The sequence below is a fragment of the Asparagus officinalis genome, chromosome 1 (genome assembly GCF_001876935.1).
Source record: "Asparagus officinalis chromosome 1, Aspof.V1, whole genome shotgun sequence".
Lineage (NCBI taxonomy): Eukaryota > Viridiplantae > Streptophyta > Magnoliopsida > Asparagales > Asparagaceae > Asparagus > Asparagus officinalis.
Genome location: NC_033794.1, coordinates 74333967 through 74359929, shown reverse-complemented (window position 1 = coordinate 74359929; position 25963 = coordinate 74333967). Strand labels below are relative to the sequence as shown.

Below are 25963 nucleotides of genomic sequence, written 5' to 3'. Positions count from 1 at the left end.
CAATTATATTTTATGTCTTTTATATATATTGTGTTTAAACATCGAAATATTAGTGGAATTTAAAGAGTACATTTAATCCTAGTTAACAAGCGGATCTACTCATTCACGGGAGGAAGAAAATTAAGAAATAGAAAGAAGAATTTTACGAGCATGCAATTTAAGTGAATAGAAAATTAATGAGCGAGAGCTTCTCATATCACGCATATTTATTTCTCAGTGACGGAACGAAATCGTATTATCATATATGTGAACATATATATAATTGGATTGAAGTGTTTCAAAGGGAATTCCGGATACTTAGAGAAAATTGCTTAAAACAGTGCTAAGCTATTAGTATTTGCATACATGTTTATATTTAAACTTTTAAATGCCAAAGAACTCAGTATATCCACGCCCACCTATTTTCTTCTACTAATTTTGACTATTGATCGACCGAGGTGAACTTTTCAATGAGTAGCGATAACTAGTCAGTCGACTCTATTTTCTAAACTATTTCCACATGGCTACTACATTCAAAGATAGGACAGTGTTGGTAGTTATAAAATTATGATATATTTTTTAAATTTGATACATTGCATGTGAAAAAGTCTAATATTTCACATTGGGAAAAAGAACTCAACTAGCCAGTTTGGTGCATAGTACAGTATTGCTTGTATCCAAAATATTCACACTGTTAACATCTATATAAAGCTAATATTATCATTAACATTTATTGCTTGTATATCTGCAAAGATAACGTTCAAATTAACAAATTATCAACTTTATTATATGACGCAGCGCGGAAATAGTAGCATTGGAATCCACCAAAGACAATCTTCAAATCTACAAAAAGCTTCGAATCCACGAAGTAAATATTGAAGAAAAACAAAATTTTATTAATCAAAAGTTATGCCTCTAGAGCTTACATGACCCTACTTAAATAGAAAATAAACAATATTTTTACAAGGACTCAAACTACTATAAGGACTCTAACTTACTAAAAATAGTAAAAGAATTCCTAAAACATTAAAACTCCTAAAAAGACTTCTTACGACTAGGAAAGTCCACCGGCCAAATCTGAGATCAAATCGGCGTTGTTTCCAAATCAAAACAGACTCTTAAAGCATTACTAAAAATAGTAAAAAACGGACAAAAATACAGATATCTCTCAAACCGTAAACCGTAAGAAATTTGGCAAAACGGAGGAAGCAAACCGAAGGGGCCCAACGCTCACCAACCGCATATATTGGGATGCTGACCATAGTTTGGCCAAACTATACGCATAATTAAAAGGGTATATACGTGCAAAAAGACATCGATCCGCTCACAAAATAAACCCCACACAAAACCGAACGGACCCAACGCTCACCAACCGCGCTCCCTTCGGTCAATCTTGTTAACACTAATTAAGTACATAAATCTGGTTAATCACGTAGTACAGCATTTTCTTTTTCCTTCTCCTTTTCCTTTTCCTTGCGAGTTGTGAGAATTAAAGACGTACGTACGTACGCCAACATGGAGAACATAGAGAAGGTGTGGGGTTCGGGCAGGAGGAGCCTGAGGCAAAGCGTGAACGTCAACATCAACATGGCCAACTGGGGCGTGGACGAAGCTTTTCAAAGAAACGCAAACTCGCCCGGTGCGAGAGCGAGCTCGAGGGGCGACGACGACGAGGAGGCCCTCCGGTGGGCCGCGCTTGAGAAGCTGCGCGGACCTACAACAGGCTGAGGACTGGGATCCTGAGGTCGGTGGTGGGGGACGAAGGGGACCACCAGGAGGAGAGGAGGAGGAGGGTGGGGAGGTACGAGCACAAGGAGGTCGATGTGAGGAAGCTCGGCGTCGGGGACAGGCAGGAGTTCATCGGAGGGTGTTTAGGGGTGGCGGAGGAAGATAATGAGAGGTTCTTGAGGAAGTTGAGGAATCGGATCGACAAGTAATTAATTAGTTTCTTGATTAATCTCTCTTACTCTTAACTTAATTAAACTTCTCACCTTCGATCCATATAAGTGCGCATTAGTTTTTTCTCTTTTTTTTTTTCTAAACATCCATAAAATTTTGTCCTGTTGACTTAGTCTGAAAATTAAATTAATGTCACCTGACGACCCAAAACATCTTGGGATATGACCCTAAATATTAGAGGTTTCTCTGGGGGTTAAGCGACATTAATTTTCAAACTTACTTTCTTTCTTTGGATGTTATATATATCAAGAATGGGCCAAACCTCGATCTTGCGGATTGTTTTGAATTTTTATTTTGGATTAATTGCACAAGCATCTTTGTATTATCCTTTTGGAAAATGATTTAAGGACCTAAAATATGGGACCAAGGGAGGGGACATGTGAGGTGTCCCCTCCCTATTGCATAATGAGTTGACCATGCCAACTCATGCCAACTCGTTATGCAATAGGGAGGGCTATCCTTTTTATGACTATGAAAGGGTAGCTAGCGTTCAATATTGATTATATAATGAGATATAAGAACAGGGACTTCTTTCTCATGAATTAATTGGCAGCTAGAGGATAGATAAAACCAAAATAGGACGAAACTAATTAGTGTGATTACACCAAACATTATCATTATATATTAACATTTTGTTTTCTTGAATCGTTGGTGGGATTCATTCCATTCGTTCTTAGCTGTAGTGAGAATTAGCCTTTGTTCAGCTGCGGAGCGGCATCAAGAATCGGTAGGTCGAGGGTCGCGATACGAAGAATATGTGCACATGAGTCTTTCTGAAGTTTGTTGCTTTATGTTTATTGTTTTTTTTTTCCCACCACAATGGGTAGGTAGCTTGGGAGTAGGTCCTAAATTATAATCTGACTCGGTAGAAATTGACTGAGCTTGGTTGATGCTGACTCCTCTCTAGCTACCATATCCTAACATTTGCATTTTTATAAAGTGATCAATCTTGCAAAGTAATTGACTTATACATGATAACGATAGTATTTTGACCCCTTTTTTTCCCCTCTAAATGCAGGGTTGGAATTAATCTACCAACATTAGAAGTAAGGTTTGAGCACTTAACAGTTGAGGCCAAGTGTTACATAGGAAACAGAGCGTTGCCCACTCTCTTAAATCAAGCTAGAAACTTTGCGGAATCAGCTTTGGGCATGGTGGGCATAAGACTAGCTAAGAGAACTACCCTCACGATCCTCAGAGATGCCTCAGGAATTATAAAACCCTCAAGGTTTCAATCCAATTCATCCTTAATTAACTACATAATTAACATGCTTAATTAATTGCGCAGAGACACTCATTATCTTGATCTTAGCAGATGCACCCCTGAGTGAAATTTCATTTAGGAGTGCATCTTCCAATGCCAACTTAATGGGTAGTAAGTGACGCAACGCGTTACTATAGGCATGTATATGCAAATGTGCAATTAACCCTAATTAAATATGCTTATAAAGCTAATAACATCGCATAGTTCTTGATTTTTTTTGGTTTACAGGATGACGCTTCTATTAGGCCCTCCATCTTCAGGAAAGACCACATTATTACTAGCACTTGCTGGGAAATTAGACCCATCATTGAAGGTTGGATACAAAATAAAGATTTTTTTTATATATAGTAGTAACATTTTTACTAAAATGCTGTTACTTTTCGTATAATGTAGGCTACAGGTGAAATTACGTATAACGGGTATGGGCTCAACGAGTTTGTACCACAGAAAACAGCAGCATACATTAGTCAGAATGATATTCACGTAGGAGAAATGACTGTGAAAGAAACACTAGATTTCTCAGCAAGATGCCAAGGAGTTGGTGCTAGATACGGTAACTCTTGTTTAGTTCTTCATTCGTAATTAAAATTAAATTATAAGTTGGCTTTTTTGTATATTGATACGATCTGTAACTTAAACAAAAATTGATGCAGACCTACTAACGGAGTTGGCAAGGAGAGAGAGGGCAGCAGGGATATTCCCTGAGCCTGAAGTTGATCTCTTCATGAAGGTGTGGACCACTAACTTAATAAACAACTTAGTCTCAGTTATGGTTATAATTGCAGGTGCTAATTATAGTATGTTTTTTTATTTACCTTACTTAATTTGCTTTAAAATTTTCAGGCAACTGCAATGGAAGGAGTTGAGAGTAATTTGCAAACAGATTACACCCTCAAGGTATGCTTCTAATTTATTTATCAATTTGTTACGGAAAGAAGATTTACTGTGCTGTGACAACTTATATTTTGTTTTCTTTTGTTGGTATAAGAAATTGGACCTTTGTGTACTTTCATGTTGACAAATTCAAACTAAATAAGTAGGTGAACAGAGCACGTGACTAGGATGATGCCAAGTTTAGATAATGACAGAATCATGATTGTTGGTTTTGATCCGTAATCATGGCCCGCTTTTGACAATTCTGAATAATGATGAGGTTATTTTGACAATACGCTCACCTACTCATATGACGGTTTGTGGGCCATACGTGGGCCCATTACACCTTTTAGCTGGTGACCAACTTTGTTTACTTCTATAGCTTATAATTATATATGATGATTATATTCCCTTGCCCTTGGGGAAACCAAATGTCCCAAGTTTGGTTTTGTTTTGGTAGAAAGGGAGTAGGTTCCATCAACTTTTGGTCAAGGAATGCACTTGAGATGTTTGTTGTTATGTCCCTTTGAGGCTCAGCAATCATATGGCAAGGTGGAGGGTAACTACAATATTTGTTCGTAACGAATGATTTTAAATGTAAATTTATTAGAAAATTTTAGTGTGATCAGTAATGACATGAGATTGACACTTGAACCAATGGATGCAGATATTGGGGCTGGATATTTGTGCCGATACCATTGTTGGTGATGAGATGCAGAGAGGGATATCTGGCGGGCAGAAGAAGCGTGTTACTACTGGTGCGTTTACTTTGATGTCCGTCATACATATAACAAGAACTTATCTAAATCAATGTGTAACACATTATACATGAGTAAGTGCACAAAGTGATATTTGAGATAGCATGTGACATTATGCTACATCTTTTATTGATGAAAGGAAAAATTAAATCAGGTACAAAATGTAATAACAATGGAAGATAATTGACTCGTTGAATTATCTAATCTTTGAGCTGAAACTGTGGCTGTAGTAAGCAATGTTTACTTGATTTATCAATCCTACATTTCCTTTAGTCCCACATAAACCTAGGGTAACAATTTCTGGATAGTTTCTTGTTCGATCTCTGAAGGGGACTTGCGTGTGAGAAATCAATATGGCACTAATATTAACATGTTTTTGACAAAATTATTTATGTCTTAAGAAACCAAGTGTTGGTATAACTAATCTCTTTCTTACCTCTCTTTATGCATCAACCAGCAATAGTACTCCAGCAGAAACAAAATGAGTAATATTAGTTTTAATTTTTCACTAATAACCATAAATTTACTTTGTGCTTCAATCTAACAATCATTTGATCAAATTCTTCAAGGTGAGATGATTGTTGGACCAACAAAAACTCTTTTCATGGATGAGATATCTACTGGTTTGGACAGTTCCACCACCTTCCAAATTGTGAAATGCCTGCAGCAAATTGTTCATCTCGGAGAGGCCACCATACTTATGTCCCTCCTTCAACCTGCCCCTGAGACCTTCGACCTGTTTGATGACATCATCCTTCTATCAGAGGGTCAGATTGTGTATCAGGGACCTCGGGAGTTTGTCCTCGGTTTCTTTGAGACATGTGGCTTTCTTTGCCCTGACAGGAAAGGCACAGCTGACTTCTTGCAAGAGGTAATAAAATTATTATTTATGTTGTCCTTAAGGTTAATTGCGGATTGACCCCCTGAAGCCTTTCTACTATCGGTCAATTGCGGATAGATCCCCTGGGTGAATTTTTTTGACTCTCTTACCCTCGGGAGGTTTATTTGTCAAAAAAAAGAAAAAAGAAAACAATTTCTTTTCTCTGAGGTAAAAGAGTCAAAAAATTTCAGTAAGGAGACCTATCTGCAACAACTGAACTGAAGATGTTCTATCTGCAATTTCAGTAAGGAGACCTATCTGCAACAACCGAACTGAAGGTGTTCTATCTACAATTAACCCTAGTTTTTTATGTATGAGCAAATCTTACTAGAAATTGTACAAAATGACAACTGAGAGGATAATTTCTGTCATCTTATTTGAGTTTTTCTTTTCTTTTTTCTTGCCCAGTGTCACTTTAGTTTAAGTTGTTTTAGGCAATGATATGTTTGTTAAGGTGATATTAGTCTAGGTCAAAATCACATCACAACATGTTTGTTAAGACACAATTTTGTAGATTTTAAGCAATCGTTCTATGGAATTTATGTTATTTTTTTGTGCACAAAATTTTTTGCCTTAAAATAGTTGCCAAGTAGCACAACCAATTGTATTATTCTGTCCAGACAGCTAAATGTCATTTATTCAACATTTCCAATGGAAAACTTTGATTTAGAGTTTTTTAGCAATAATATTTTGATTAGTTGGCTCTTATGACTTGAATTTTAAGTAGTGCCTTCTTTTTTTTTTAAGGTAACATCAAGAAAGGATCAAGAGCAGTACTGGGCAGATAAAAGCAAGCCTTACCGCTACATATCGGTATCTGAATTTGCGCAAAGGTTCAAGAAATTTCATGTTGGCCTTCGCCTAGAGAATGAACTCTCGATCCCCTTTGACAAGAGTCGTAGCCATAGAGCTGCCCTTGTCTTCTCAAAGCATTTGGTCCCTTATTCTGAACTCCTCAAAGCTTCCTTTGGCAAAGAGTGGCTTCTCATCAAACGCAACGCTTTTGTTTACGTCTTCAAAACTGTTCAGGTGAGTTACTGCTCATTGTGTTATCCTACTACAGGGTGACTTTCACATAGACCCCTGTACTACGCTGTTTTGAACTTACTACTGTAGTTTCATTGTTGCAGATAGACCCCACAGGTTAATATTTTGACTCTTTTACCCTCAGATAGACTCCTAATTTCACCCAGGGGCAATATGCCAAACGTTCATCAAAGTAAAAGAGGCAAGAAAATTTAACCTTGGGCGTCTAACTGCAACAACAATACTACAGGGGTCTATGTGCAATTAACCCTACAATATCATAGTCCTTGTTAGAATTAATATAAAATTATACCCTCGACCCTCATCATAACTTCAGAGTTTTTGTGTAATGGTTAGAGAGGACTTAATTTAAGATGGTATCAGAGCAACTCAGGTTCAAATCCCACTGACCACGAATTTTAAGCGAATTTTCTAAAAATTGATACCGCTTCGGGAGTCCAGGTTTCAGCTCATAGAAAAGGGTGTTCAACCTGCGGGGGACATGTTAAAATTAATATAAAACTATAGTCCTCGGCCCTCACCATAACTTCGGAGTTTTTGTGTGATGGTTAGAGGGACTTAATTTAAGATGTTAGAATTAATATAAAATTATAATCCTTGGCCGTCATCATAACTTCGGAGTTTTGGCCTAATGGTTAGAGGGATTTAATTTAAGATGTAATCTTTTTAGCCCATAAAAAAGAGTTTTGGTGTAATGGTTAGAGGGGCTTAATTTAAGAGTCCTTAATAGACCTTGAATATTAATAATTTCTCGTGTGTTCCACAGATCATAGTAGTGGCCATCATTGCCTCAACGGTGTTTATACGAACTAAGATGCACACGAAAAATGAAGAGGATGGAAGTGTTTATATCGGTGCCCTTTTGTTTGGCTTGATTGTCAACATGTTTAATGGGTTTGCAGATTTATCCATCACTATCCAAAGGCTTCCTGTATTCTACAAGCATAGGGATCTCCTCTTTCATCCTGCATGGGTCTATACTCTACCAAACTTTCTTCTAAGGATCCCCATTTCAGTTTTTGAGTCAGTCGTTTGGGTTATAATGACTTACTATTCCATTGGGTTTGCCCCCGAAGCTAGCAGGTAAAAATATCAGATGTTTTGTATGTTCTAGATTGATAAGAACCGTTCTGTTTTAGTGTTAATTACGTAAATTTATTTTCAATGCAGGTTCTTCAAGCAACTTCTGCTAGTTTTTCTGATCCAGCAGATGGCAGCAGGGTTATTTAGGGCTACAGCAGGTATTTGCAGGACGATGATAATTGCCAATACGGGAGGAGCACTCTCTGTTCTCATCATGTTTGTACTCGGAGGGTTCATCTTACCAAGAGGTTCAAATTTTTTGACTTTAAGATAGAATTTTCAAGCTAAAGGTGTCAACTTAGAGATTTGGTAATAAATGAGTCATTTTTTAGTGTTCTTTTATTGGTCATTTTCAATTTATTATATATAGTAGTTTATAACTTTGCACGTTGAGCTTATGTATTAGAAATCAGATTATATAAGTGATAGGTAAGTTTCTTCTTTGATAGGAAAAATAATAGCCATGTTAGAAAATTTACAGTTGATAAGAAGTATGCATTATATCTAGAGGTATTGATTGCATAAGATATTGGGTGGCCTAGTTTTGATTTACATTGAATTAACTAACGTCTCTTGAACTTCAGAGATGAGCTTGCAAATATAAAAGAGGTGAACATGAAGTGGCTTGGGGGGAAAAAATCTCAGGCTTACCTTGAAAAGGGACTTAGCTTATTAACTAATAATAAAATCTGTAGCTTACAATCTTTTCTGATAATCAGCTGTAGAACACTTGTACCTATCATATATGAAAAATATCAATATCTTTTTAAGAAATAACTATGAATTGGATGAGTTCAAGTTGCTGAAATATCCCTAAAGAGACTCTATTGTCCATTTTTAACAGATGTGATTCCAAAATGGTGGATCTGGGGATATTGGATTTCGCCACTGCAGTATGGATATAATGCTCTTGCAGTAAATGAATTGTTGGCTCCCAGGTGGATGAACAAAATTGTAAGTTGTTTACACTGAGAATATGACATAGCAAATAGTTCTTCTTATAAGCACTCGGACTATTCAGTCTTTCATTTTGTCCAAATTGTATTCGCGTTATTGACAAGTATGTACATAATGAAAAATAGGCACCTGATGGTAGGAGATTAGGAGTTGCAGTACTTGAGAATGCCAATGTGTTCCCCGAGAAAAAGTGGTTTTGGATCGGAGCTGCTGCACTTTTAGGATTTGCTATCCTGTTCAATGTTCTTTTCACGGTTGCTCTCATGTTTCTCGATCGTAAGTGACTACATTTTGCTTGTGAATAGTATTAACTAACCCTCCAAATTTACATATGATTCCACAATTTGAAACAGTTAAGATTTATTATGTATAGAGATTAAGAAATGTGTGAAAGCTCTGGGCTCTGTCCATCAAATTTTTTGTCCGTTGAATTTACTTTGAGATGTGTGGTGATGTGATACTCATCAAGGCTACTTTTGAGATGTGCAGCTTGATGTGTGTCACACATCAGCATACATCTCAAAGCAAATTGAAGGGGTACGGAGTTGGTGAACAGAGCCCTCAGTCCCCTTAAGGTTACAGGAGTTATACTCAAGAGATGCTCAAATTTATATAGTTTAACTTATTTTTTTAACGAATTCATGAAAAAATCAAGTTTTTTAACAATAAAAAAGAAAAAAGAAAAAAGAAAAAAAAAGTTTTTATTAATAAAACTTAATTTTTTTCACGGGTTCATGAAATGAGAGCTTCTTTGGTCACTTCTAAATTTATGTTGTTTGATGACAGCTTTCAGAAAAGCACAAGCAGTTATACCAGAAGAAACAGCATCAGAGATGGAAAACAACCGAGATGAAAAAGAGCCTCCAAGGATTAAAAGGATGGGGTCAAGCGATAATTCCATTCCTCGAGCTTTGTCTAAAAACGATGCAAACAACACCAGTAAGCGATTTCAGTTCTTAAAAAGGTTCACGGCCAAATTCAGGATGCATATAACTATAAACTAAGATGATTGCAATGTGAATTATTCAGGAGAAATGATGATATTACGAATGAGTGGGCGTTCGACGAATGGGCTTACTCGTGAAATGTCCATTGATGCAGGAGCCAATGGGGTTCCTGCTAAAAGGGGAATGGTTCTTCCATTCACACCCTTGGCCATGTCTTTCAATGAAGTAAATTACTATGTTGACATGCCTGCAGTAAGTTCACATTCTCCATATTATTTACCTTTATAAAGAGAAGAAGTAAAAAAGAGGACTCTTTTCAAATGTAATCCATTTTTATTGACAGGAAATGAAGGATCAAGGAGTTACCGAAAACAGGCTTCAGTTGCTAAGGGGTGTAACAGGAGCTTTCAGGCCTGGAGTCTTGACTGCACTTATGGGAGTAAGTGGGGCCGGAAAGACTACTCTTATGGATGTTTTGGCGGGAAGAAAGACTGGTGGTTATATTGAAGGAGATATTAGAATCTCCGGTTACCCTAAGAATCAAGCTACATTTGCTCGAATTTCTGGATATTGTGAACAAAATGATATCCACTCTCCTCAGGTCACCGTTAAGGAGTCTCTGATTTATTCTGCTTTTCTTCGTCTCCCTAAGGAAGTCACCGATCAAGAAAAGTTGGTCAGTACAATTTACTTCAGTCTATTTTGGTTTTAAATTTTAGGGTAAATTTCACAAAATCCTGGCCAATTTGAGATAACCTCAAAAACTTTAAAAACATCACTTAACCCCCTTTTAACTTTAGGCTGTTTCAGAAGGCCCCCATAAATTTTCATTTTTTCAACTAACCTTCCTCCCTAGCGGTGTTTGATGAACTGGTAAAAAGACCAAAGAAACTGGCCAAACTTTGGGAGTTTGTCAAACTTTCACTAAAGTTTAATTATGTGAGATTTTCTGAACTGAGAGTTTTCTCATGAACAGATATTTGTAGACGAAGTTATGGAGTTAGTAGAACTCGACAGTCTTAAGGATGCAATTGTGGGTCTCCCGGGGATTACTGGACTTTCAACAGAACAAAGAAAGAGGTTGACGATAGCTGTTGAGCTCGTTGCTAATCCATCAATTATTTTCATGGATGAACCGACCTCTGGACTCGATGCAAGAGCAGCAGCTATTGTTATGAGGACCGTCAGGAACACTGTTGATACTGGAAGAACTGTTGTGTGTACAATTCATCAACCAAGTATTGACATATTCGAATCGTTCGATGAGGTAATTAATATTTTCAAACTTGTGCATTTGCTCATGTGGGCTTTGTTGTTATGTACATATACACATCGTCTTCAAGTTGTTTATTTTCATTCTTTTTTGACAGCTCTTGCTAATGAAGAGGGGAGGCCAAGTCATTTACTCTGGGCCTCTGGGACGAAACTCACACAAGATAATTGAATATTTTGAGGTACGCAATGTTGAGATGCTTATTATTTTTTCATGTTTACATACATATATATTGAAACTATATCAGTATGAAAATAGTAAAGACTTTATCCCAAATTTTCGGTGTCGGGTACATGAATTCTATTCTTTCATTCAGTTCTATTATGGAGTATTATCATATACTTCATAATTAATATTAGAAGTTTGAAACATGTTTGTTGAACAAAAGAAGAGCAAATCATTACAACTGCCATCTTTTCATTGTTCTCAGGCAATTCCTGGAGTTCCCAAGATAAAAGAAAAGTACAATCCTGCAACATGGATGCTGGAAGCAAGTTCTATTTCTGCTGAAGTTCGTCTAGGAATCGATTTTGCAGAGTATTACAGGTCATCAGAATTGTACAGGTAAGTGATATAAGCCGTTCTCGGCTTAACATTTTGGGTTAATTGTGGATAGACCCCCTGTAGTTCTATTGTTACAGACAGACCCCATGAGTGATATTGTTGCCTCTTTCACGCTCATAGAAAGAGAAAATTGTTTTTTGATAAATAAACCTCCTGAGGGTAAAAGAGTTATAAAGTTTTCACTCAGTGGGTATATCCGCAATTTACCCATAACATTTTCTATGCAAAGAAGCTGACATTCACATTCTGATTTCTCTCAATGCTATCAGGCGTAACAAGGCATTGGTTGAAGAACTGAGCCAACCACCACCCGGAACAAAAGACCTCTACTTCCCAACCCAATACTCTCAGTCTACATTTGGGCAGTTTAAAGCTTGCCTCTGGAAACAATGGTGGACTTACTGGAGAAGCCCAGACTACAATCTTGTCAGATTTTTCTTCACTTTAGTCACTGCTCTACTCTTAGGAACTATCTTTTGGAATGTTGGACACAAAAGGTAATTTTACAACGATGCTAAGACTTAGCAGTCAAAATGGAATATATTTTGAGAACCTTTGCATAACATCATTATTATCTGTTCTTGGTGCAGAGGAAATGCAAATGATCTCAGAATTGTTATTGGATCCATGTTTGCAGCAGTTTTGTTTGTGGGAATCAATAACTGCTCAACTGTTCAACCTGTTGTATCGATTGAAAGAACCGTCTTTTATCGTGAGAGAGCTGCTGGAATGTACTCTGCCTTACCTTATGCCATTGCTCAGGTAGGAAAAACTTACAAAAACAAAGCATTTCTCCCAAACTTTTAGGCTTGGTTTCATGAATCCTATTTTTCCGTTCCACTTTGATAAGGGCTATATCCTCCATGAACAATTATCATATTATTCTTAATTACTTCCAACCAAGTTCCTTAGGCCTACTATAGTCCTATCAATTTTGTGGGTTAATTTCAGAAAATCCACCTGAACTTTGGGGGGTGCTGTATTAACGCCTGAATTTTTTTATTCCACTAAACCCCCGAACTGTAGGGGTTACGACACATAACCCTCCTAAACTTTTTTGTTCCAGTAAATCCCACCTAAAAATTTCTCAGTTAATCCCCTAAATTAGCACCCTCACCATCAACTCTAACATGTCATGAGACATAAAAAAAAAGGAAAAGGAAAAAAGAAAAAGAAAAAAAAACAATCCCTTAGTTTCAAAAAGTACTTTTTCTCCTTTTTAATAAAAGGGTTTTCTTGGGCTGAGAAGGAATTTCCAACAACCCCTGAAGCTCAGTGGGTTTTTTTGGAATTAACTTTTTCCCCCCTCGTAAACGAGCATTTGTTGCACATGACTAAACCATCTGACTCATGATAGATCGAATAATTTGCATGTTTCTGAAGACATATTTCCGACAAAGCTAATATGTTCCTTCAATGCAGGTGGTTGTCGAAATACCCTACGTCTTTGTCCAAGGCTTGTTTTATTCCCTCATAGTATACGCGATGATGAGTTTCCAGTGGACAGCAGCAAAATTCCTGTGGTTCTTCTTCATCTCCTTCTTCTCATTTCTATACTTTACCTACTACGGAATGATGGCCGTCTCCATCTCACCAAACCATCAAGTTGCTGCAATCTTCGCTGCGACCTTTTATTCCCTCTTCAATCTGTTCTCAGGCTTTTTCATTCCGAAACCAGTGAGTTCTGCATCTTTCTCTACTATGCCCACTAATGAGTATAGGGTTAACTGCAGACAGGCCCCCTATACTATTGCAAAATGAATTTACTACCGCTGTAGTTCTATTCTTGCAGATGCCCCCCTGAAAAATTCTATTGTTGCAGATAGATCCCCTGTGTGAAAATCTATTGTTGCAGAGACCCCCCGAAAATGATTACAAAAAATCACCCTGGGGGCCTATATGCAGCAATAGAACTACAGAGGTATTAAGTTCAAGAAGAGATCCTCTACATCATTGATTGATTGTAGAGAGTGCCTACAACTACTTAAATAGATGAATAATATTCGTTCGTCTAATGGGCCCCATAAGTAGGGGGCGTGTTAAGTTGAGAATTTCGAACAGTGTAGCATTCTTTTCTAGGTTGGGTTTTGAGTTTCGAAGTTTCAAGAACTTTGCCTGAACTCTGAATATGCAAATACACAAAAGAAAAGCATCAAGCGAGACCATTCTGTTCCATTGTGAATGAGAGACATTTTGTTTTCGACCAACAACATCTACTCATATCCAGCTTCGTGATTTTTATAAACTTATTTAATTAGTATCATTCATGGGTCCACCGAGTGAAGATCTTTTGTTGGTGAGTTGTGGACACTCTCTAGAATCAAAGATGTAGAGGATCCCAAGGCATTAAGTTAAACGTGGCAATAGTACAAGGCGCCTGTCCGCAATTTAACCCATGATTATAACGATCTAGTTACTGACGGTTTATATCTGTGTTTGATTGCAGAGAATTCCAAAGTGGTGGATCTGGTACTACTGGATTTGCCCATTGGCTTGGACAGTTTATGGTTTGATAGTTACTCAATATGGAGATCTTGAGGACATGATCAAAGTTCCCGGGCAAGAAGACCAAACAATAAAATTCTACGTAACAAATCACTTTGGATATCATACTGATTTCATGCCAGTAGTAGCTGTTGTTCTAGTGGGGTTTTCAGTGTTCTTCGCTTTCGTCTTCGCCTTCTGCATCAGAGCACTAAATTTCCAACAGAGATGAGAATGGAATTTAATGACATAAAGAGTAAATGCCGGATTTGTCTGAGCTTATAGCATCATCATTAGAGCACGTCATAAGGAGAGCGAATTTTGCGCTTCTTGTTAAAGGCTCCACCACCTGGCAGAAGTTTTGAGCTGTAAATATTTGCATACATTGTATACGGATAGATCTCTGTGCTTAGAAGTCCAGCGTGCGTATCAACATTGACAGCTATATTTGTGTATTCACCTGCTTTTCTGTACAAGAAATTATGTAGTTAGTTTTCTGTGAAGAAATTTTTTGGTATAAACAGCAATATTTCACCTTCAATCTTTGAACATGCGATCCCGTGTCCATGATTTAATCGATGATCAACAGAGACTCCTGCAACTGAGCAAGTCAGCTGAACCGTTCAATCGCACAGCGCAGTGAAGAAAACTCTCGGACATTCTGAAAATAAAATGTAACCAACATGTCTTCAGTTTTGCTCTTAATAAAATGGATTTTCTTCACTGGAATGATCTTCCACTGCTCAGCTCAGTAGGCCTTTTCTTACTTGTAAAATAAATTCCTGTTAACCATGAAATCACAGCATAACCTATCAACGATACAGTCTGACGAAATTCGAGCATTCTGAAAAATTTACGAAGATGGTTTTCTTTTATTTATTTATTTGTTTGTTTGTTTGTTTAATCTGTTGCCAGTCAGGATCGAGAATGGAGAGAGACTGTCATATGTGCTGGAGATGACTCAGATGAGGAGATGCCAGCATGAAAATTTTACTGCATGGTAAAAGCAGAAGGGACAAATTTTCAACATAGGCCAATTTAGAAACTTAATTACCAAAATCAACTCGCTTTCAAAATATTTAGCAATTCATACCTAATTTCAACCGCCTCAGCGACATGGCCTGAAACTAGGTTGAAATTTGCGAAATATTTTGCTACGAACTTCATGATAGAGTTTAGTGGATAATTAAACTCCACGAGGTTTTCACTCCCGTGAAGTTTTTATGCCGCAAAACTTGATTATTCAGAAACCCATAATATTTATTTGCAATTTGGCATGTAACTAATGTCTACGGGATTTTCGATCCTATGGTGCTACACACCAGAGAACACACGCTCTCTGTGAGTTCTTGTCTGCAACTCCATGGGATTGGCAAACTTGATTATTCAGAATACATACATTATTTTAGTGTTGAACCTAATTTTGGATAAATCCTCTGAATTCTTTTAGAACTTTCTTCTATTTTCTTGCATATTCTCTCTGTCCCATCCTAATAGGTTGTTTTAGTTTAGATTTTGAATTAGTATTTGATTTTTTTGGGGGAAATTTGCATGCAATTTTGAACGAAATTTAGGGAAAATAATGTATGTATTAGTTTATTGAGTTGACGTTGTGAGTTTGGATTAATGATGTGAGTTCATCGGAAAATTGTATGCAATATTAAATTTTTGATATCAAATTGGTCAGTTTTAGATATTATTTCTAGTGTTCTTCAAGTAATATTACGACGTGTCCCATGCTAACATTCATCCGTCTCAAACTAACAATCTATTCGCCGACGATGACACGAGCACCTGAAAAAACCAACATACTCCTTTTCTCTCTTTTAAGGAGGTGTTTGGTTCAATTTCTATAAATTGTAAGGAAAAAAAACATCCAAAATATAGTTTTTCTTATATTTCTATAAAATTTATAGAAAAATTTTATAGCACTCAAAGAGTATCATATTTCTTGTCTTTTACTATTTCTTTGTTTGGTTTAAAGTATGAAAAAGCTCCTAACTTTATAGAATAGAAAATATGTTGTTTTTTTCTTTTGTTTGGTTAGATATCACTTTATAGAAAATAGCTTACTAAGTTTCAACAACAGAAATAATACTAAGTTTCAACAACGGAAAATAGGTGAACCGAGCACCCCCTAAGTTTCAACAACAGAAATAATACTTTATATTGCTGTTAAGCTACTATGTACAAGAATCATTCAACTGATCTAGAAAAGTAAGAGCGGAACACATCAATATGGTTTACAGATTACATGAAAACGAGTGGATTTTTCACTCACCCTCAAACAAAGTGAGATCATATGTACAACATTAACAATTTACACGTAGGATTTCCTTCAAAACCGACTTCTGGATTACAATGGGGGAATCTTCAGATTGTTTCCTTGCATGTAGCTCAAACAGAGCATGACCAGCAATTTTCCATACAAATCCACAACGACCAACTTCCTTTTTCTCCATACGGTTGACATGATTATAAACTACTTGATAGATAGCTATGGCCTCCGCAAAAATATCTTCTCGGTTCCTTGTGCTCTTTTCAAACTCCTCGGCTCCATATAACATCTACATTTGTCCAATGACAGTTAATATACCTTCGCTAAACAAGAATAAAGAAACACCCTGCGGAAAGTTAACACTACCTGTTTATACTTCAAAGTAACTTGCTCTGCTGCTAAATTTTTCAATTTTGCGTCCTTTTCTCCGAGAGCCGCTTGCATATCTTTCCTATACTCATGGTATAGTGTGCTCCACAAATCCAAGCAATGTTGAGGAGCCTGCTCACTGAAGCAAGGAAGTGGCTCTACTACTGCAGAGACCATGAAGAAAAAAAAATATTTGAGCAGATTCACGTGTTCAAACAAAACCAAAACTAACTTGAAAATTTCACTGCAAAAGAAAAAATAAAACGAATACAATTAACAAACTTTCATATAATAGACAACATTAAAATGTTGCAAGAAGATGGGCATACAAAATTGGGAGAGAAAGGGGAAAAAAAGATTGAAGAAACCAGAAAGAAGAATAATAAAATTAACCAATTTCCCTTATGGTTGCTTTAGCACTAATAACCTGCTTCAGGCTACAAAAGCAAATAGTTTACCAAGCTAGAGAGCACACATCTTCCCACTTTGTAATCGGACAGGAACCTCGGCCCACCATGAATAAAAGTGTAGCAGTCCAGACCCATTAGTACCATAGCGGACAATATAAAAGCTTAATTACCATCATTAAGAGACTTACCCATTGAATTAGAAAGAGAGTTTTGTGAATGAATGTACAACAATTTTTGCTAAAGCAAGCAATAAAATAAAATAAAAACCCTCCATGAGTGGTATGATTATCTACACCTTTTCTAGACAAACTGGAAAAGGATACACAAAAGAAAGCTCCGTGAAAGATTCCACAAAATTGTATGGCTTGGATGACCAACCACCCAGCGAACCTGATTCCTACCTGATTCCTGATTAAGGAACCTATGTGCAAGAAAAGAATGCTGTACAACCCTAGTTGATAGCCGCGAAACTGGGAGTTCTATAATGCAGTCTGATGCCTATGCAAAGTAAGGAGTAACCCTCGAAAAGACCCCCCAGATAAATAATCAGGAAAAGGGAGAGTTTTGATATAAGAAATTACTGTCAACTAATGGCACAGAAAAAATACGAAGCCAAGAAGAGAAGCCATCATGAAAATAAAAGAAAACATCACAAAATAAAATTCATTAAACAATGCTTTTAGATATGATGCTGATTCATAAGGTTGCCATAATTTGAAAAGTACAGTGCTTTATGTGTAAATGATATTCTGCTGATATTCTGCGGGGTAAGAATAAACTCACCATCTATGGGGGCCTCTTGAAGTTGAAATGAAGACACCATGTCATATATAGAGCCCAATACGGATATGGAGTGATAAGATGGTTTATTTGACCTTTCTAAGTAATGTGGGAACTTGTCTGCCTTAAGATCCTTTGGTACTTCGACCTAATTTTAAGGACAAGAAATTAGCAAACCACCTTGCTACGAACTAACAATGGGAAACAAAATGCAAAAGAGTATTTAGTCTAAGTTACAAAGAGTATTTAGTCTAAGTTACACGGGATACTGGTATGGATGCCAGTGTGGGTAATGGTACATGACACGGAAAAATTGTAAAAGGTAGGGTATGACGACACAACTACAAATACATGTATATGTTGTAATAATTTACATGAAATCAATATGTTTTTTTCATTTCACATGCTATGAAATAATTATATAACATTTATATAACTCTTATAATATAGATCTATGAAATTAGAAAATTGCTTGTCTTTTAACTTGATATCCAAAAGACCCTTTATAATCATAGTTTTGAATTCGGTACGGGCTGAAATGAACCCAATTTATGTCCAATGAGTTTCAAGAATTGCATGTGGAAGGTTTTTTTTTGGGGGGAGGTGGTGGGGAGGGAGGGGTTGCTGTGTGGGTGCTTGTGTAGTATATGATGAGTGTTTTAAATTAAAACATGTACTATATAATTGAGTGCACATTTGAATAAGCGTATGCAAATAAAAGGAGTGTCTACTAAAGTTTCGATGCTTGGTACCAGCACAACACGATCATGGCTTAAAGTAGAAGTACCTATGCAACATAGCATTTATTAAATAAATCAATACTCTAGTTGCTAGTTTAATACTTAAATTTAGACATTTGATATTACTCACTGGAAAATAATATATTTTTGCGGCTGTGAAATGTGCCTTTAAATAATATATTCATAATAACTCCCAACTCTTCAGTCAAGTTTCGAAGAAATAGTTATCGTCTTAATTTTAAAGAAGACAATAAAATACAGACAAATGACTTAAGGCAATAACATAAAGTTACTTCATGTGGCCTACTAGTCTTCATACTCGGATGGCCACGACTGGAGCACAGAACTGAAAATTGATAGGTGATACCAGGGAGAAAGAACAAACCGTTGAACCCTTCTTCGGAGCATCCAGAGCAAGGTAGTACATATCAATTAGTTTAAGAAGCTTTGCATGTAATCGTTGCTTTTCCATATCAGGTACACATTCGGTCAATACCCGATCCATGTAGGCCATCCACGAATCTGAAGCTTCACTCATCGCATAACTGAAATAAAGGAAATAACAATGCTGATTATAAAAATGAAATCAACAATGCGTAATAATTGAATTATCACTAGTAGAAAAAAAGGCAAACTAGACGGATCAAACTATTCGACTCAAACTAGACGGAAAAAATTAGGTCTAGTTTGATCCATCTAGTTTGATACAATCTAGACGGATTGTTCCGTCTAGATTACCAAATTAGATGGATTTTGTAAAAAAAAAAATCTTAAAGTGTGGGACACAACATCCTTGACGGGTGTGGCCCACCCAAAAAAATCCATACAGTTTAACCCTCGCCGCCCACCCCCCAATCCCTCAATCTATTTCTCCAAAAAAAAACCTATATTGACTGCTCCGCTACAGTTTTAACCCTCGCCGCCGCCATCTAACGAGCCCCAAATCCCGTCAATCTATTTCTGCCAAAAACCTATAAACTTGACTGGCCTTCCCCGCACCCCCTTGCTCACCCCGCCCACCTCTAACATCAGCTGATGGCCGCACCACAACCGTGCGGCACGCACGCATCCCCATCCACCGACCCCGCCAGCATGCCCGGGTTCTCCAGCACCAAGCCCCCCGCTCACACACACCGTCCGCTTGTGCCCGAGCCAGGCACGTCCGGATGCCCCCAAGACCTCTAGCCACGCCCGACGCCCTCGCATCACGCCCGGACGCGCACTCCCGCGCACCTTCCAGACCGTGACCACACCGACGCTCAACATCCAGCCAGCCCCACACCACGCCGCTCAGCACACCAACCCGCAACCATCGCACGGCGTCGCCTGCAAGCCGTACACCGCCTGCTGCGTTCAAACTCCCTGTGTTCGTGGACGACGATTCTGACTGTCGCTGCCCGGCATAGACGGTTCTCGTTGCTGTCCGTCGTCTTCAGATCTCATCGGCACTCATCTCCTTAAAGGTGTGTTTTTCATGGAAATTTTCAAATTTTATATTTTTAAATTATGACCTAAAATGAATAAGTTCGAATCTTGTCCTAATTGAAAAAATTTCAGTTATTAACCCTAACTCAATTAGATTTTTCCCTATTTGAACAACCCTTATAATCGTAAATTTAATCGAGCACTTATTAACTATTAACCCTAATTGAACACCCGAATCATGATAGCCGATTAACACTAAGTTTCGTTCGTATTATAAATATGTGATTATATAAGTTGGTGATGTGAAAATGTGACAAAAATTAAAAAAAATAGAGTGATATATAATACATTATAATTTTCAATAATGTGTTATATATCCAATTTGGGTGAATGAAAAGATAACGTTATCCCTAGACTTCCGTCTAATAATTACATCCAATTCTTTGGACTCATAATATAAAATAGGCGAGTTAAATTTGGGTAGGAGATGAAGTTTTCTACCAAGAAATAATTGTTTGCTTTATATTATAATAAGAAAGAATAGGTATAGAAATTCGTAATTATTGGATCTATTCTTCCCGAAAGGATTAGAAATATATTAGCGCATATATCCAACTTGTATACTTTGTATGTTTTCATTTCTTTAAAAATTTGGTAACACATATTCGTTGTTCTTCGTGTACAATAAGCATATGTTATTCTGCATTTTGGTTTTTATATGAGGGATAGAGCCGCTGTCAACGACAATGAGATGAGGTTTTTTGTATTTTATGCGCTAAACAGTTTTTTATCTGTAAGAGTACTCTATTTTATTCATCTAGTATTTTATGGACTTGGTATTGCTAGTGTATCTGTTGTAAATATTCGGATAAGATAAATTTTTACTGAAATGGATGTTGGACTGGATTGTTGGATGTGTATATTGGATTGAATTCGAATATTGATTGTGCATTATATTTGATTGGATGTGGGTGTAAAATGAACAGGATACGTGTATTGATCTGTATATACGGGTAAATGTAAAATGTACAGGGAATCAATTATTTAAAAAATTCTGTGAAATACATTAACCTAGACGGATTTTCCGTCTATGATTTTTCGTCTATGCTGCTCCTAGACGGAGAAACCGTCTAGGAAGCAACCTAGACGGGAATTCGAACGTCCGTCTAGGTTGCCTTCCGTCTAGTTTGGTCAACCTAAACGGATTTCCATCTAGGTTGACTCAACCTAGACGGTCATTTTTAGACGGAAATCCATCTAGTTTAGTCTAACTAGACAGGTATCTTGACAACCTAGACGGTTTTTTCTGTCTAGATTGCCTCTTTTTCTACTAGTGTATGCTACTCTCATTAGCACTAATTTTCATAAAGTCCCTCTTGAGTTTTATAACCATAGTTAACTGACACCCGTGTCAAAAGCCATGTGGCTAACACTGACACTAGATGATACCAAGACACGAAAAAAGATGAGGCATACTTTACGTGGGTACTTATATCTAAGAGTTGTACTTGTACTCGATGTACTTGTACCCGACAAGTACCATTACCTATACTCGTACCCAAACTCCTTGACACTCCTTGCATATATGCAAACAGTTATTTGGACGTCTACTCAATTATACGATATATTTTTTAATTTAAAATACTTCTCATACATTTTCTCAACATATATCCTGCAGTTCACATTCACTCTATGGAACTTGCTGGTCGTCAGACATAGGTCAGGCTCCGAACAATGATTCTAAAGGACCACTGGGATGCCTAGTTCAAAAACTAGCAATTTTTTGATTTATAATCCACATAATAAAAGAAACTAAAAGATCTAATTTTAATTCTCATAACATGTGAATGAAAACAACATTGACCTAATCTAAATTATAATTCCAATAAATAATATGTGTATATATATATTTATATAGTCACGTCCCCATACCCTACCTTTAACAAATCATCCATGTCTCGTTCACGTACCCATGCAACATAGGATTGGACACTTTCCATATTTACGGGTCATGATATTTTGTGGAGATAATTTCAAACACTCCCGATTCTTACTCACACATGAGAGATCATATTACACAGTTTTTTGTTGTTTGGCTAATCTTAAAATTCAATACAGGAAAAAAAATACTTGTTTAGATGTTTTTGAACACTCCTGGTTTTTTGCTCAATCACATGGGAGCATATTGCACGGGTTTTTGTTGTTTGGCTAAGTTTAGAATATAACACAGAAAAAAATTACTGTCATCAAGAGGAGAAAAACTCTTATGGAAAGACTTCTAACAAAATTTATAGAAAGCTACATTGATTCATATAGCGTGTTAAGAGTATAATTCTCACCATAACTTCGGAGTTTTTGTGTAGTAGAAGAGACTTTGACATGGTGAATTAAAATTGTTGAACAAGGAATAAATACTGAGAATACATATGTCAAGGATCACACTTAAATAAAAGTATAATCAATAAATGTTTCCTCACGTACAGAAGTCACAGCAATCATCTGTTTTTGCAATACTTACTGCTGACATTTTGTAGAATATTCTCATTTGGCTTAAAAAGTAAGTTTGTATTTCTGATTCTGATTCAGAGTTTTTGTGTAGTGGAAGAGACTTTGACATGGTGAATTAAAATTGTTGAACAACGAATAAATACTGAGAATACATATGTCAAGGATCACACTTAAATAAAAGTATAATCAATAAATGTTTCCTCACATACAGAAGTCACACAATCATCTGTTTTTGCAATACTTACTGCTGACATTTTGTAGAATATTCTCACTTGGCTTAAAAAGTAAAGTTTGTATTTCTGATTCTGATGTAAACAGAACCAAGGATAATAAACGCACACCTGTACACATACACAATGAATATACAAGTTTCCCATGTCATTATGCAATGCTTTATTCTCGTAAATTATGTCAAGTATCATATAGTGTTAGAGCATAAAAGCTACATTGATTCAGATTTTAGCGTGTTAGAGTGAAAAATTATAATCCTCACTATAAATTTGAATTTTTGGTGTAGGAAGGGACTTTGCCTGTTTGCCATAGTGAATTAAAGTTGTTGAACAAGGAATATACACTGAGAATACATATGTCAAGGAGCATAATTAAATAGAAGTATAATCAACAAATATTTCCTCATGTACTGAAGTTCCAGCCATCATCAATTTTTGTAATACTTACTGCTGAAGTTTTGTAGACTATTCTCAAATGGGAAGGAAAAGTATTACAACAAAGGTCGGAAAATCAGTTGAAACCCAATATGTATCTCGAGTTTAGGATCACATTTCTTTTAATCCACCGATCCGAGGTAGTCCTATTTACCAGGTCAACCAAACATTATGAGATGAAGTTATCATTCGATAATGAAAAGCCAGATTTTCTATTTCAACTGTTCCGTATCCAGGTTAAAAACTAGCTCTGCTGCTTTACTATTTAACTTTTTGCTTTATAGATTTATAAAACATACCTAGATTTTGTGTTAGGTAAAAATGTAATTGCATAATGAGTTCTAGAATAAAAAAGTTAGGATTTTTATTTGAAACTAAATTTAAGATTTCTGGGAGATTCACTAAAAGATACTTTCACATGTTCAGCTTCTAATCTCATTTCACGTTGTATATCCGCATCAAGGTTGGGCAGCTTGGCTCTAAGTCTTAACCCTTATGACTACATACAAGTTTTGACTTAATTTTAGGAGGTGTTATGCTGTACTCGAGATGCCAAATGAAAGTTGAGTAAGCAAATTTTAGATAAGTAACATTCAGAAACAATCATGATCCTGCTTCTTGATTATGCTCATGCATAAGTTGAATCAATAAATGTAATTAGAGAGTACTGCAGTTACCTTTGTTCAAATGTACTGTCTAGAAATTTTTGGAACAGTGCTCTTTCCAAGTCATTGCTAGAAAAGTCAATTGGCCTCCTTGGCCGCGACTCTTTTGGCTTGGAACATGTCCAACTCCATGGTTTGCTCTGTTTGAAGTGCTCAATCAACTGAAAAGATCAAAGAAAATCTATAAGCATGTGAAAATCTATAAGCATGCGAAGTTGAAATTATACTTGCGCAGCAACATATACTTAATAAACATTGCAATTAGATTAACCCAATTGATTTATTTTTAAATGTCTGTAGAACCAATGTTTTCATAGCCCCAAAAAAATAAGAATTACTCAACTATATACCCAAGGAAAAAATCACTACAGGATTAAAGCAATAGAAATTATACTCTTCAAACAATCAACCTTCATTGTGAAAAGTTTCAGATAATTTTACAGAATACACTTACTTCTGAATCGGGTAAACATAAAGCCCCTATGGAAAAGCCTAACATCAAGGTAGAGGTAATGGAGACACAATAGTAGGGTGAGACGAGATCTTTAACGTGAGGTGGCCCAATAGGCTACCTGGAATAGGCTACCTGGAATGCTGATCGAAACCTCCCATCATGATTTGCATTCATCATGATCTATATGCCGAAAAAATTATATCATTGTCAAATTTCTAATTATTCTTTTAGCTATGAGCAAAAGGGATGAATATTTAAGTTGTATGAAAAATCAACATATTAAACTAGTTTTATTCATATCCTAGAAGACCCTAAACTATGTGAAATTTTAATCATATACATTTAATGATGTTTTGAACAAGATGTATGGTATGAATCATGAATTTAATGACCCAATTAGTCTATCTCACGATAAAGTTTCATCTCACCATCTCACCGTATTAAAATGTAATCGTATACATTTAATGATGTTTTGAACAATATGTATGGTACAAATCATGAATTTGATGACCCGATTAGTCCATCTTACGATAAAATTTCATCTCACCATATCATTACTATATATATATAGAGAGAGAGAGAGAGAGAGAATAAAGCTTTTGCAAACTTAAGTGGATAAGAGCCATTTGTTCACCAACTTTTTTATCCACCGATTTTACATTGAGATTTGTGTTAGTGTGTGATACATAGCGTTTTAAAAATAGGCCGATCTTATTGATTTATCGTCGATATATAAGGTTTGGGCCATGACCGATATGATTTCTATAAAAATTTATCGCATATCATCTTTGGCCAATTTATCCCGATATATTGGTGTAAATCCGATGAAGCGGTCAATTTCTCATGAGTTAGAAATTGCCCAATTTTCGACACTTTAACATTCTAAGTGAATCGGTTCGGGTTTGGAGGCAAAAACCCTTTTTTCCGTACCTGACTCATGTCCGCTAAACAAAAACCGTGTTATCCTATTCTATTTCACATCTGCTCATCGTGTAATCCTAATTCTCTCCGCCATCACAAAAACCTCTCTTCGATTTTAACTACTTATCCCGATAACCGGGATCCCATATGAATTTTGGTCGCTCTACTCCAATAACGGATATTTAAAACCATGGATACACATCAAGGCATAAATCTCAAAGATAGCCATGATGTGTAGCACAAATCTTAAAGCATTAATGAAGGGTAAAAAAGTTGATGGACATATGCTCCAATCCACTCAAGTTTATTCTGTTTTACTCTATATAACCATTATTCTAGTTTTTAGTCCTTTGCCTCATATTCTATTGCATCTCATCTCATCCTTTTGCTCATCTCCTTTCTCTCCCTCTTCTACTTCATGTATATTTTATAATACTTCTTAATAAGTTCTCTGCGAGTCTTGCTCGGTTACCAAAAAATTACATATATATATAATAATGGATATGCTTGGTATCAATCACCAAATTTGGTGTTTGGCAATGAGTGGTCACTTCTCATCCACTCGTTCAATTATCCAACCCATGTGCACCCATATGAAAATGGCCCCTTCTTTTATATAAGTGAATGACAATGAACAACCTTACTATCAAACACCAAATTAGCACTTGGTACCAATCATA

At 36.4% G+C, this 25963-nt stretch overlaps 2 protein-coding genes across 3 annotated transcripts in view; one reads left to right on the top strand and one right to left on the bottom strand.

Moving 5' to 3' along the window:
• LOC109826076 (ABC transporter G family member 42-like) lies at positions 1384-14609 on the top strand. The gene is given in 24 exon segments (XM_020393044.1): positions 1384-1686; positions 1689-1912; positions 2957-3166; positions 3431-3515; positions 3596-3843; positions 3845-3932; positions 4046-4099; positions 4743-4833; positions 5403-5704; positions 6461-6742; positions 7527-7843; positions 7931-8091; positions 8688-8797; positions 8926-9076; positions 9587-9739; positions 9830-9999; positions 10091-10423; positions 10724-11014; positions 11118-11201; positions 11451-11584; positions 11854-12081; positions 12175-12346; positions 13007-13261; positions 14031-14609. Coding segments are annotated over 24 exon segments (4605 nt in total). The 5' UTR covers positions 1384-1494; the 3' UTR covers positions 14301-14609.
• LOC109826065 (probable RNA-dependent RNA polymerase 5) overlaps positions 16211-25963 on the bottom strand; it is a 53581-nt gene continuing 43828 nt past the window's right edge. Inside the window, exons 15-19 of one of the 2 annotated variants that reach the window (XM_020393024.1) lie at positions 23921-24069; positions 19031-19190; positions 17909-18053; positions 16713-16879; positions 16211-16635 (exon numbers count right to left, since the gene is read on the bottom strand). In XM_020393024.1, the coding sequence (XP_020248613.1) occupies positions 16381-16635; positions 16713-16879; positions 17909-18053; positions 19031-19190; positions 23921-24069 (876 nt within the window). In that variant the 3' untranslated portion in view covers positions 16211-16380. Of the gene's footprint in view, positions 16636-16712; positions 16880-17908; positions 18054-19030; positions 19191-23920; positions 24070-25963 lie in introns of those variants that run through there. The other variant, XM_020393031.1, reaches the window with a different exon arrangement.